We start from the raw sequence: 14,361 nt of genomic DNA, 5'->3' as shown, positions 1-14,361 counted from the left end.
GGAGCTGCAATTCTTGACATTTGCACGCACCAAGTAAGTGTTTTTGATTTTTCTTTTACTCTTAGAAGGTCACTGGTATCAATTCACTAAAAAAGTACGGAAATGCTTGCTTTGTGACTAAGCTACATTTACCGCAATCACCAATTGTGTGCATACAAAATCCTAAGTTTTTTAGACTTTGCACATAATTAGGTATTCCATAATTTAATGGTATTCACTATACTAAGTGAACATTCACATTGCAAAGTTACAATTCTCTGTTCCTATAGTAAATCTTGGAAGAAACAGGCAGGATGCAAGTTCAGACTGTTCCTTCCTACTCTTTCCTTTGCAGAGGTTCCAATAAGATTTTAGTTTACTAAGGTCAGGATCAGGTAAACATAACTTTTAGCTGTCATGTGGAATAAGCCGGTTAAAGGCAGTGCCAAATCATAACAGTTGTAGGTTTTTTAAGAGCAGACAAGCTGACCAGAAACGGGGAATAGAAAGCCCAGTAAAAGCCCCAAAACTATTGTCAAAGCCCATACAGGACTAATGACCCCTTACCTGCCATCTCATGACACCACTGGGCCAATTACAAATCAATATAAAGGTCACAAAGTTGATCCTATTTTGTTTGGGTAAGAGCGACAAGCAATATTCTTTTTATACTGGATACACCTTTTGATTCCAACAGCATAATATAATATTCTTACAGCTGGACTCTGAAACTTTTATTTTAACACATATTCGATTTATTATTCCAATGTCACCTCTTAGAATCCTAGGTTTTCCAACTTTTATCTACCAATGATAGGTTGAAAACACAGAGATTTTTTAAATGTTTATTTCAATAGGTTCATTTACTGGTGGCTGTATACTTAGGGTTTGTGTCCAATTTAATATTTTTCAAGTTAATTGAAAAAAAATGCTTCTTTTGCACACGATTGGCCGGCTGAAATGAACGTAGCTTAACCCAATTTACATTCACCAAAGGTAACATGCAATTTATCTAGTGAACATGTTTAATTTAATTTATTTAGTAAACCAACTCCAGCATTTTTATATTTCACAATTTTCAAGCAAACAGTCTGAGATATCTGTTGCAAAAAAAAAAAAAAAACAAAGTTGAGTATCCACATCATTTCCTGTTTTTCTCTTTTTACTTTTACTTATTTATTTAATTTTTAAATCCACAAACTATCTGAAGAATTACTAATTAAGAAATTGCCAGAGTTTTGGGGGAATGACTTTCTCATCCGCATATAACACATTGAAACCAGATGGTGAAGTATGTAAGAGGAATTTTATATTTCAGGGGCCAGTTCCTGCTTGGATGTAAGGGCTTAATATTCCATTATAAAGCTTTATTCTAGGGTACAGAATAACAAAATCCAAACAGTTCGCCGCGTGAGCTATTTAGGGTTTGGGACCTTGGAAAGTTGCTCAATATAGACTAGAGGCAAAACAGGCAGAACACTGTCACTCATCAGGATTCAGTTATATTTCTTTTCAGTGGAACCATAAAGTACAACTAAAATGACAGTTCTATATGGACTGCTTTAAAAATGTTAGTTGCGTGGATGTTATACTGACCCACTGGCCTTAATACTTTCATTGACTAAGTCATTGAGACCAAGAGTATCAAGAATTTTTTTAGTAAGTAATAGGGAATTAGAGAAGTAAATGATTTTACACCAAATAACTGGTGGAGGATAAACTATTCATGCTCAATATATTGAAACTCAACTTAGACTAAACATGATAACTTTTAGATGGACATCAATGGTTTAGGTCACCTGCCAATTTCTTTTTTTTAAGACTAGAAAATTAGGATAGGACATTTTTAATCTAATTAAGTAATTACAAAAGTAATATGCATGTCCAGCACTAGTAGCATTACTCTGACGCATAAGACACATGTACACCAACTCAGATCTAATCTGTGCAGCATCAGTTTGTCTGTCCTGCCCTGGAATCACTGACGGTGCCCAAATGGCAGACCAAAATACTTCAGCTGTGGCAAGTAAAAGCTAACCTAAACCTCCTGTAAGAAAAATCAGTTAACTCTTGGTCAGAAACTAATAGAAATTAGAGGATCAGCATTTAAGCCAGACAACTAGAATAGCTGAGGAAGGTCAGCATTGCAGCCTACATATTTCTCTTAACATAATTGAAGTCCAATTGAAGTATCAAAGATGAAAAAGAGAGTGTTTGACCAGCTTTGTTAAATCACAACATGCACTAGGTCAAACTTTAGTGGATATTGAACTACTGTGACTCAAAAAATGAAGGTGGTTAGCAAAACATCTAACTGAACTTATATTTGTTATTTTGACTTCAATGTGGTTTTAAATAACAAATGTGTATGTTATTCATAGGTTGTTTTTCTTCCCATAATGCTCACCTTGACCCAGAGTAATTTCTCGGACATGGATGCCAGGTCCAAGTTATAGTAGGTGGCGGAACACCATACACTGTGCAAGTCAGTGTTTGCCTGCTGCCTAGCGTGCGTGGATCTGGTTCTTGGATAGAGGTTGATTTTTCATAAATGTGAGGCTTCACTGTTAAAAACAAAAGGGGATTTCAATATAGGTGACATTGTCTACAATATGTGCACATGTTAAGGGAATAAACAAAGAAGAAAAATGTAATCAATGTACCGTTCACTTTGAGGGTCATGGTTAAATTTTTGGTTAGGTTCCATTGCTTTAGTCGCAGGACCACCGTGTAATCCCCTGCATCTTCTTCTACCACATTTTTAATAATGAGGCTATAGGTTCAGGCAATGTTTCAAATATGATTGGAAGGATTATTTTAGGTAATCTTAGATCTTAAAAGTTAACCATTTATGCAAATAAAAATAATATTTGTAAACTTTGTTGCATTTCTTATTCTGAATTAGTTTTTTAAGCATTGATTTACAAGAAAATATTTAGGCATAGATATTTAAGTTACTATTTACAGCTTGGACTACAGAATGTTTGCCTAACAATTTGTAATTTGCATTATGCAAACAACAATACACATTTATGGGGTAATGCCTGGATGCAATGCATAGGGGTTCCAGCAGCAAGCAACAACTGTTCAGGACACAGTGGTTTCCCTAATAACCCAAGGACATAAGGACCTGTGATATGTAACAAATATTAATGACAAGAGTAAGTTATTGAATTTCCCTACTTTACAATAACATATTTGCTGAAAGATGAAGTTTATGTTTAATCCACTGAGTTTTTTGCACTTGCAAAATCTTGTCTGTTATTGTTTTTTTATATTCAAGGGGAGATCTTTTTGGTTAATTTTCAATGAGAGATATATATTTTTTGAAATATGGGGTTACAATAGACAGCTGTGTCTACTAAATGTGTTTTCATATAATAATTCCCAAGGTACATTTGCACAACATTCTATAGACACAGCTGTGTCTTAGCGTCTAACAGGGAAACAATCTGAACATTTTTTGCTAAGAACAATGGAGACATAAGATTCTAGTAGGAAAAAGAAATATATGTAAAAAATTCTACTGACAAACTTGATTATATTATTGTCTTGCTGTACAAGATCATGTTTGTCAGAATGGTGGAGATGATCAGTGTTACCTAAAAAGTTAGGCTGAGAGCCCTTATTAATAGGCCACCAGCGGCCCTTGGATTTCAATTATGTAAAGGACAGGAAAACACCATTAATTGTTTAGAACAAATAACATCATGTGAACTGGAATAGCTTCTCTGCTACAGAACCTTATGGGAAACAGAGTCCATGACCTTAGGGCCAAATTAACAATTAATTGTTTTCCCTTACTATTTCGGGAACTGAGGGTATGGAGGCTATTCCCACTTACTATATTTGTTTTCCTAATTAGATCTCTCACGCAAACCTTTGTTTCAGGTATAATACACTGGGCCGATAATGACGGCACTAAATATCAGATTAGCCTCATAGATAGCATTGTTTATCAAAGGTGTTTTGTGTCTTCTTTATATAATTTTAGAATGTTAGGCCTCACTGCCAAGAACTGACTACAATAAGTGAGGCAAAAATGACATTGTTATGCATTGCCAATGGTGCAGTATTAAAACATATCCTCATCAGCAAATTATAGCTTGAATGGCAACTTGATTTTGAAGAAAAGTTACAGCCTTCTTTATAAAGAGACCCTCTCAGGTCGCCCATTCAGGAAAAATTGAGCGTTTTTTTGCAAAACAAATTCCTGTCTCACTGATAGTAACGTTTGGTGTTGCTTTGTTCTGTCATTAGAGCTGGAAAACCAAATGTTGTGGAAGATCCATATCAGATAGAGTTGGAGCTTACACATGTTTATTGACTTCCTCATATTACAGTCTTTGGACTTGGGGACTGGGCTGCACAGGCCAACAGGTTGTCATATGCACCCCTATACTCAGAATCATCTGGTTTATTGATAGAGAAATGGAGAAGCAGGAGAACACAATGAAAATAAGCTTGTGAGTTGGTGGGAGTTACTCTTACTGGAGAACCTGCCATTTTGCCAATTCACAAATCTCTTTAAGGAAAAACTGGACCAGAATCAATAAGGAGCCAGTCAATAGCTCCACCTACCTAACATTGAATGGCTCCAGGAGCTTAGAATCTAAGAGATGGAGGAGCATAGTAAGATGTGATTATTTTATATATTTATATATAATATTATATTTGGAGCATAAAAATGTAGAAAATATTTGGGGTATATTACTGAAGAATTAGCAACTGAAAGTTTACTGAGCTTAGTGAAGGCCATTTCAGACTTGCAGCTGACTTAAGCATTTTGCCACATGCGCTCCCAACTACTACTATTCAATGGAATGGAAGGGGTTGGCAATCATTTTGTAAATGTTTGCAGGCAGTGGATCACGGCGCAGTTCCTGGAAATGACAAGTCACTTGACTAGATGCCCAATTGCTTTTCCTCCTCTGGAGGAAGAACTGAACTCAACTTTATTCAACTGCAGGACAGAAAAGTTCTCGAATCTACTATTAACAATTACAACACATAGTAGTTAATAGGAGCACCCGGGAGTGGCGAATTGTTAGTTTTTTGACGGCAAGTCTGAAATGGGCCTTCGTCAGACAGAGTTGTTTTCAGTTTACCAATCATGTGCCAATAAAGATCCTGTCCTAAAGTTTTCTCTAGTGGGGTATTACAAATGAATACTCTTTACCTTAATCTCCAAGGTGATACTAAGTTTACAAAGTTAACAATCTTTACTTCTTTTTTAAATCAAACCAAATTATCATCCAGGATAACTTTTCCTTACTCATTGGACATCGTGATTTTCTGTGTGTGAGCACCAATGTGTAAGAATAATAAGAGACTCAGATTTTGAGAAACTGAAAAGTTTGCATTGTCTGTGAATGAATAAGACTGTTTTGGCATAGTGACTGCAGAAAGCTTGAATCAGCAGGTTTTAGGGCGATAGGAGAAAATACTCATTGTAAACAGAGTCTGGCCGTGTGTGTGAAAGGACGTGACTCATTACTCATTGAAGGGGAGCCTGACATGCTGTCCATTCATAAACTACACACATCACTCGCTGGATAGAACAGGGAAGTATATGTGATAGTACACTGCAACTTTTTTGGGCAGAGGTCAAGTCTATTTACTACAGGATTTGCTTACCTGAGCAATGACCATTCTGCCCACAACTATTGCATAAATATTTAAATCAAATAATACACCAACTATTTCTGGTGGGGAGAATGCATTTACTGTTGGTAAGAGTAATGAATCTCCAATATGGTAGTGGGAAAGGGGGAGCAAATTTGGGAATTCATTTTGAGGATTGAGCAGCTATGGCAGAGCTACTCCAACTCTGTAAAACATCACCTACAGCATCACATCTCTGCAATAGTGAGCCATTGCTTTCTGAATATAATTATAAATAAAATTACTATGGCTGCAAAGGTGCATTGGTTGGCTGAACTCATGGCAGTGAGTGGCCTGTGAATGGCCAACAGCGCTGCCTTATCAAGAAACGGTAGAGAGCCACAAGTTCCCCATATATATGTGGGGAGCCAATCACAGGTTCACTTTAATTAAACAGTCAAATACATGTAACCTACATATAACAAATTCTGTACTATAATGTTTTCCAGCACATGCAGAAACCACACTAAAATCAGACAGCTTAACTTATTCTAAGTTCTTTGCTCCCACAACACTTTACTCATGAGTGCCTCTGTTGTACACCTCCTATCACAAAGAAAAAAAATGTTACCTGGAATTTTTTAAAAGTTGTTAATAGTGCTAAGCCTCTATCCCATTCCTAAAAACCTAAACCCCTTGGCCCTGATTTATTAAAGTTCTCCAAGGCTGGAGAGAATACACTTTCAGAAGTGAAGCTGGGTGATCCAGGAAACATGGAATGGATTTTAAAAAATCATTTGCTATTTGCTAGCAAATGTTTTGAATCCTGGACCAGATCCATTCCAGGTTTGCTGGATTACCCAGCTTCACTTCTGAAAGTGTATTCTCTCCAGCCTTGGAGAGCCTTCATAAATCAAGGCCCTTGTCTCCGAGGTCATGCCTGATGCAAAATGCTGAACTGTTTCTTTCAGTGTTCCCTAAGGCTCAACAATTCTTCCTGACACACATAATGGAACATCACACTTACCATATTACTTCAGGAGGACGAAAAGCTCTGACTTTAATTGCTATATGAAAAGACTTCTGTCCCACAACAGCTTCTAACACACCTTTCTTTAGGGGTTTTACATTAAGAAATGCTTTTGCTGAAAGAAAACAGATCAAAAAATTAGGCTTAAACCATTCCCAATGTTTAAAATAAACTGCATCTGTCAATCAGAGAACATTTTCTACATTTCAGAGTTCAGACCAGTGTACATTTTATACATCCAGTGAAGCATTTGTAGACAATACGAAATGGTTATAGAATGTTATACTGCGTACCATGAACACGAACTGTAGTGCTGTCAGATTTAGTTGTAGGTCCATTCTTTGCAGTACAGATGTACATTCCTTGGTAAACTGTATGCTTTTTAGGAATTGTCATCATGCTGTGAACCACAGCTTCAGAGTTGGTAAGGGAGATCCACTTTCTGATCTGAGCAAGTTCTCCATATTTCTGCAATGAATGAATTATAGATTTTATCAAAGGATATATATAACATGCAACATTTCATATTCTGTGTAAACAAATTATTGCAAATGATTTGGTTGTCAATTAGTTGCATTCAGGATCTTATTGGTTGTTTGGGGAACATATCCACTTCCCTTCTTCAATGTTTTGTGAAATCATTGTAATTATTTAAATAAATGCAGTGAAATGAACACGGGTATTGTGCAGGATGCAGTAAGACACAACAACCAATCAGCTTTTTAGACTATTGTTAGAAAAAAAAATCTCTCTATATTTATACACAACTTTTTTCTTATACCATGTTATAGGAAAAAGTGCAAAATATACTGTGTACCGTGTACTTTTTTTCCAATGCACTGCCTTCTTTAAATTAATTCTTCAGTAAGGTATAGTGTAAGGCTTGTGTTTTTATCCTGGGGACACAACGAAAAAGCATTGGAAATCCCTCCTTAGCATTTGCCAAACTAGGGACACTACTATATGGTTGTCTGCATTCTTTAATGCTTGCCAGCCCCGGCTGCAAATGCTTACCCTGGTTACCCATTCATAGCTTCACCCAAAAAAAATACAAAAGTAATGCAAATGTATTTACTTTGTCACTTGAGTTATTTAAACTATGCAAAATTTTTATTCAATTATCCTACCCAAAGCTGAAAGACTTGGGTGGGCTCCAGTGGGATAACGTGTATGTGGGTGCTAAGGTTAGCCATAGACAGGCAACAATGGGAAACGTTTTACTTAAGCAACTCCCTTCTCCAGTGTGTCTAAGACATTTTATCTAGGTAACGGTCCATTATAAGCAGTTATTGGATAGGTAAATGGCAGAACCTTACCAAGCCAGGGTACGTCCATTGTATTTCAGCTCTAGAATTCAGGTCAGTAGTTGCAGTGCAGTTGATTGACAAAGTTTCACCACGCAGCACTTTGATGGAGCTTGGTACACTAAGCTTAACACTGTGAATTTCACTGGCTGCAAACAATGATCAATATGTTACTGGTGTTGAAGCAGTGAATATCAGGAAACATTAAAATGGTATTAGTTACTCACATTGTCTGTGTGTCAAAAAGGTTGAGGTGTGGATGACACCATTCACTACAGCTTCACAGCGTAAGAGGTCAAAAAACATGTAGTTTGGTTTTCGAATGATGAAGCCCCTTTTGCTATCCCAAACAACAGACTTAGAACCAGGTTTAGACAGCACAACTCCATAGAGCTATCAATAAACAAAAACATTACAAATATTTTTTTAATAAAATTAATTAATTAATGCAGTACAAATTAGTTTGTTTGGCCAAAGAAGAACTCTACAATGAGTACGAAAATGGCTCAAGATCAGGTCAATGTATTATTTAAGAATACTGTTTAAACAATTACAAACATTTTGTCTTATGTAGTAGCTTGTAAAACAAAAAACAAAGGGCAACAAGATTTAAAAATACTCAGAAACCCAACACAAATTCCATCTCGTAATAAAAAACCATCAAAGAGCATACAAGATAAATGTCATCCTCATTTTCTAAAGCCCTTACAAAACATGTCCTGCTCATGTTCTGAATGAGACACTTGGGCACCTGCTGTGATTCTCCCTGTAAGATCGGAAGTCTTGAAGAGTGACGTGCTTTTATTCTTAGCTTTAAACAGTTTCCCATGCAGTGCGGCAGTTCAGCAGACAGTCCGCTCTAAAGATATTCCTGGGACTTCAGAAAACCCTGAATGGGATAGACTTCCTATGCCTATAAATATACACGTCATTAAATGGGAACTCAAACTGGTCTAATCTTAACAGTCATTAGGTTTACCACACAACAAGGTCTTGTTTGTCAAGCAATAACAAGTTGTATTTTTAGATGTTTTATGTAGCTATAAATAGAATGTGTTCTTAGAGCAAGGAATGCAATGGGTTTTTAATTATTTCTATACAGGTGTGTCATATGGACCCCATAAGACGTAATGACTGATTGTCAACATACAGCACTTGATGAGAGTTGTAACTATAAAAGGAAACGATAATGCTTGGGTCCATAACACAAACCTAAAATAATGTATTATAGAAGCACAGTCAAACTTAACCTGAACTTTTTGTTTAAGTCTGATGCCAGAGATTTTTATTTTTAGCTTTGGATAAGCTGGGAAGAGTAAATATTTCTGTCTATTCTTTCCTAGTAATTACCATTAGTAAGTAACCATTACGGAGAAGAAAAAATAATACAGATACACAAATAAATAGGATGTGAGATTCAATCAAGAACCTATAAGAAAAGGGATCATGTGTTATTAGGTGGAAATGTCATCTAGGAGTCTTACAGGCATTTTACTCTTCATGTACAAATATTGTTAGACTCAAAACAAATGCCTTCCCTAAGATAAACCTCAGGTAAATCCGAGATACATTCACACTCACTTGTATTAACTAGTATAGTTAGAATCAGCACATACAAAAATGCTGCTGAATAAAAGTGTTTTTTTGAAGTCTTGGCAGACATTAATGTGTTTTTTATCTATACTTAGTCTTACTCCTAATCATATCATATATTTAGGAATGAAGCATTTTTATCAAAGAACAATCCCTACTTGCTTTATTGACATTTTGCAACATTGTATTTCCATAAAAAAGGGCCTGTCAAATTTCTGTTGATGGAAACGGTCATTCATGATAGTTTCCAGCAAACACTACAATCCAAAAGCGCTGTGCATTTTTAAAAATTTGGGTATTTAATTTTTCAGGAAAAAGAAGGTGTCAATGGGGCTCAATACGTTTTATATTTAAAGGTACTTTACAATTGAATCATACATACAAAAAGGACATAATTAAACATAATATGATAGACCTTAACCTTCATTAATGCATGGGGTTTGGAGAGGTCTTCATACTAAATATTGTTTACCTAATTTTAAGCAACACAGGTAACAAAAGGATTATATGACATGTTGTCATAGACCTTAAACCCTCATTATTGCATGAGATTTACTGGAGAATTCCTATTAATTTCATTTGTATAGAAAAGTCCAAGGAAAGAAATATAGTTAAGTTGGATATTTCCATGATTAGAAAGGTCTCAAATCCTGACGTGTTTCACCAATTAGGCTTCCGCAGGGGAATTATTAAAGAAAATGATATTTGGTGTCTCTGTATTGGACAACCGACCAGGTAGTTTGTATTAGCTGTAGGCAAGGAAATCCCCAGTTTAAATTGCAGAATAGCATACTGGTTCCTTTAGGAGATGTTGGAGGTTGGTCCCCCTTTGGGTAATTGTCCAGTACTGGGCCTATTGTGGAGGATCAACAGTAGCCTTTTGGTTGAGGGAAATGATGAATATATTTCAGCACTTTAAACAGTGAACAGAGCTCTATTTCTATTTTAAAGACCATTTTACCAACAAGTCATGTATGGGCATTTGTATTACCTGTTTTAATGTGACGGTGATGTTGGGAGAGGTAACCCGACAAGGGATAACTAACTTCTGTCCATCAGTTATAGTAATTACATGTGGTTGTTCTTTTTGTACATCTGCGAATGCACTGTTTGGCTCTGAAAAAAAAGATATTAGCAGTAAAAAAATATGCAACCAATAGAAAACATCAATCAGTAATAGTAACATTAAGAAGGCAACAAGCTCCAATACATAGTTTCTCTTCAAGCCTATTGTGTGTTGTGTGTTCATATGTTTATAAATATATAGAAATAAAAATGCTTTAAGCAATAAAACCTCACCCGGTTTGTTATTTAAAAGTGAGAAAATGGAAAATGTTAAAAAAAAGGCAAAAAAGGAGAATGAGGAACTGGCCTGAAGGTGGGATGACTTCAGCCACTGCTGAAACGGTACAGAAACTGAAGTCAACCAGTTCATTCCCTTGCATGTCCTATGAGAATGAAAGAATGTAACTGTTCTCTGATTGGAGAATAGATGAGCGTGAGGTACACACACCCACACAAAATCAGAACTGATTGGTAGATGATATCACCATATCTTATTTCTAGAACAAAGAGGGGAAATTGCCCTGTAATAAGAAAGAGGAAACTCCAACATAAGCTATTCTATTTTAGTGGCAAGTGTTTGAGGTTTTTTTACTTATGAAACTTATTCTGTTCCTTTAAGAACATCCTTCTAATGCGAATATTGCTATAACTATATATCCTATTTAGCATGCTCGTCATGATAGAAAAATGTGGACTCCCACTGGTGACCTGCTTATGAAAAGCTTAGTTAGGTGGCCTTTATATTGACCCATTTGGCCTGATTTTTAAAGCTCTCCAAGGCTGGAGATCCATTTTGGTTCTCACCCAGGTTATCCCGTGGTGGTCTATCTTCTACAGTCTTGGAGAATTTTAATCAGGCCCATTGGCTTTAATACTTTTAGCCACTGACCAGGCTACAGATAAATAAAACATCTGTAATCTGTATGCATAATTGGGGTTTAGATTTTGAAACCATTGAATCGGGAAGGCCACCTTTACTGTAAGGCATCTAGCATTATTGGCCATAGCAGGCCTGGGAAAAGTAGGGTAAGCAATGAGAGCCCGGATTTGCAGCATGCAAAAATCTAAAGAGAAACGTGAGGATAGGAGGATAAAGCAAAGAAATGAATCTGGTGTGGACATTGTCCTATGTGGACATTGTCCTATGGCAGACTGCATTCAGATGCATCCTGCCTAGGAATATCCATTACCCAAAACTGACATCCACTGATCAAGGCATTTTAATATTTGTATTTTTCCCAAGAGCCATCCTATGGCATGCAACGGGATCTGCCTGCATTGCACAAAACTAGTGATTACTGCCTGCATAAAACAAGTTATGCAATGAAAATGAAAAGGTTTTATTTTGAAATGTAATTAGCATGTTGATATGGGTTGGAAAGGAGGAACAGTGGAAGTCAACATACAGGTGGAAAATTTTTAGCTTTAAAAACATAATCTGCCATTTAGGTAGAAGACATGGTGTGAGTAAGAAGCCAACATTATAGCCAACCATCTGCATGCAAGCAAATATGTATAGGGCACTATACTATACTATTTACCCTAGTAAGGTACATTTTACACAAGGTAAACTACTTTCTGGTAGCCACTCTGGTTAGTTGTGTTATTTTACACAGATGGCTATTATATTCATTGAAGGGTAACGGATCAGCGACCCAGCAGGTTGACAGCTTATCGCTGAATTTCTTGGCACATATTACCAGCTTTGAATGTATCCGTTAAAGGAAAATCTGGCTCAGAAATAAACGGAAATATGTATTATGAAACCTGGCCATGGCAACCTTTTCACAATAATCTAATTCTTCCTATTTTAGAGACATTGAAAGACTTGTATAATGTAACAGGGAAATAGGGTTGTTTTTCAGGAGTGGTGGATGTGTGAAAAGGTCATTAGTTCCTTACTTTTAATCATCCATAGAGCTGATTACTGGCATTCCCCAAGGGACAAATTCATTCATGTCAAGGGATTAACATAACAATTCCAAACTTTGCTAGTGCTGTACAGCAATTTCCTGTATTCTATCACAGATAACACTACAAGGTGCTCAACAAGCTGCCCTGCAGACATCATGTCACCATGCGCTGTAGCCAGAAAATTCAGAGACCTCAGTCACATAACTAATGTTATGCTCTTCTTACTGTTTACATCTTTATGGGAAAAATCTTTAAAGCAGTGTGTATTATCGGTGAACACATTTCGAGATCTCTATGCAAATCTTTGCCCCTTTTATACTGCTTTTCTTTTTTCGCCTTTCTTTTTCTTCTTTTTCTTTATTCTCATTAGTTTTATCCTTCTCCCTTCTTCGTTTCCGTTCATTTCCCTTGCCCTTCCTCCATAATTACATTAGCTAATTTCTGGTCCCTCGCTAGAGTACAAGACTATTCTGCTCAACAAACCTACTATTGTTGGAAACCAATTTATTTCCCACCTTGCTATTAAGCCTGAGGATGGTAAATGAGTTGGCCATGGTGCTTTTTGATTTCTGATTGATCCTACAAGTACCAAACAGACTCAAGAAACTACTATATGGAGTAAATATATCTGGCCCCAGTAAATGGACTATTGCAAAAATTATTGAGCATTACATACATTAGAGTTTGACATAAAATAACACCCAAAATGCACCTATGTGTATTAGTGCTGAATTATTAGGTGCTACATGCACATATGGTAAAAAAGAACATGCTGTCAAAAATATGGAGCAGGGGGTGACATTTGTGTATTTTGCTGTCCTTTAACTGGCCAGTCACAGGCTGGGGTGACATAGTTGTATTGTAAAGAAGTAGTAAATAAAGATCTGGTTTGCGGCTTTGCTGACAGGTAAGGTGTTTTAAATCCCAGAAATGGATGAAGAAGAGCCGAAAAGTAGGAAGTAAAGCTTAAATATGGAATAACAAATACAGCTGTCAACATACCCATATACAATACAAACTTTACATAGAAACAAAGTTTCAAAGCAATGAAACATTGATATGGTTATTTTAGGATTTTATCATGTGAATGTACTATTATTTTACTACTCTGTACCTTAATTAATATTCAATTTGCCCCTAAGCTTGTCCAGTTACCCATGAATTAGCTTTACACCAGCTCTCCAATTAATGCACTAATATTAACTATTGATTACCAACATTAACCTAAATCTTCAGTCTAGATAACAGTTGTGTGTGAACTAGAAATAAACATAAAAGATATATAGGATTGACGTAAACATGATCAAAGTAATTCTAAGGTCAGCGGTCACATAAAGAAAGTACACATCACGCTAAGTTATAGTTCTTACAACAGTTTGTGTAATTAACAAGTTTATAATTTCCTTTCCACACAAACACGGCCAAAAGACCTTGGACTACATCATTAATGTAGGAACCGTTGGCGCCGTCGAGCACGAAGTGAAGGAGAATCTGCATCCTTCCACTAAAACAGCCAAATTGTCAAAAGCCAATGTGTTTTTTCCAGGAAGGTATTTTTATCCACTTTTACCTCGAGCCCATCACATTTTGGGCATGGAATTACAAGACATAAGCCATTGGGATAACATTTGACACACTTATCCTCCCCAGCTCACAGCTTCCTGATCCAAAGACACTATTGGTGGGGATGTCTGGCCCTCAGGAAGTTTGCAGTTCCAGAGGATGAAACAGAGGGGACAAAAGTTCAGCCAAGAACTGTAATTGAGCCACCAGTAGGCAAACAAGGAAACAATAGCTGGGATTGAAGGGAACGCGTCTTGGTGTCCATTGGAAGTGCTTTTTTCATGGTCTTGATTTACTAAAGTTTGAAGG

General features: G+C 36.5%; 1 protein-coding gene across 1 annotated transcript in view; it reads right to left on the bottom strand.

The window, feature by feature from the left end:
- FLT1 (fms related receptor tyrosine kinase 1) overlaps positions 1-14,361 on the bottom strand; it is a 48,569-nt gene that overhangs the window by 16,983 nt on the left and 17,225 nt on the right. The window contains exons 4-10 of the mRNA XM_072398569.1: positions 10,502-10,626; positions 8,145-8,310; positions 7,930-8,066; positions 6,907-7,081; positions 6,611-6,728; positions 2,643-2,758; positions 2,387-2,543 (exon numbers count right to left, since the gene is read on the bottom strand). Of these exons, the coding sequence (XP_072254670.1) occupies positions 2,387-2,543; positions 2,643-2,758; positions 6,611-6,728; positions 6,907-7,081; positions 7,930-8,066; positions 8,145-8,310; positions 10,502-10,626 (994 nt within the window). The remainder of the gene's footprint in view (positions 1-2,386; positions 2,544-2,642; positions 2,759-6,610; positions 6,729-6,906; positions 7,082-7,929; positions 8,067-8,144; positions 8,311-10,501; positions 10,627-14,361) is intronic.

This window comes from Pyxicephalus adspersus, chromosome 1 (genome assembly GCF_032062135.1).
Source record: "Pyxicephalus adspersus chromosome 1, UCB_Pads_2.0, whole genome shotgun sequence".
NCBI lineage: Eukaryota > Metazoa > Chordata > Amphibia > Anura > Pyxicephalidae > Pyxicephalus > Pyxicephalus adspersus.
The sequence above is the reverse complement of the archived record's forward strand: the minus strand, read 5'-3'. Positions and strand labels throughout refer to the sequence as shown.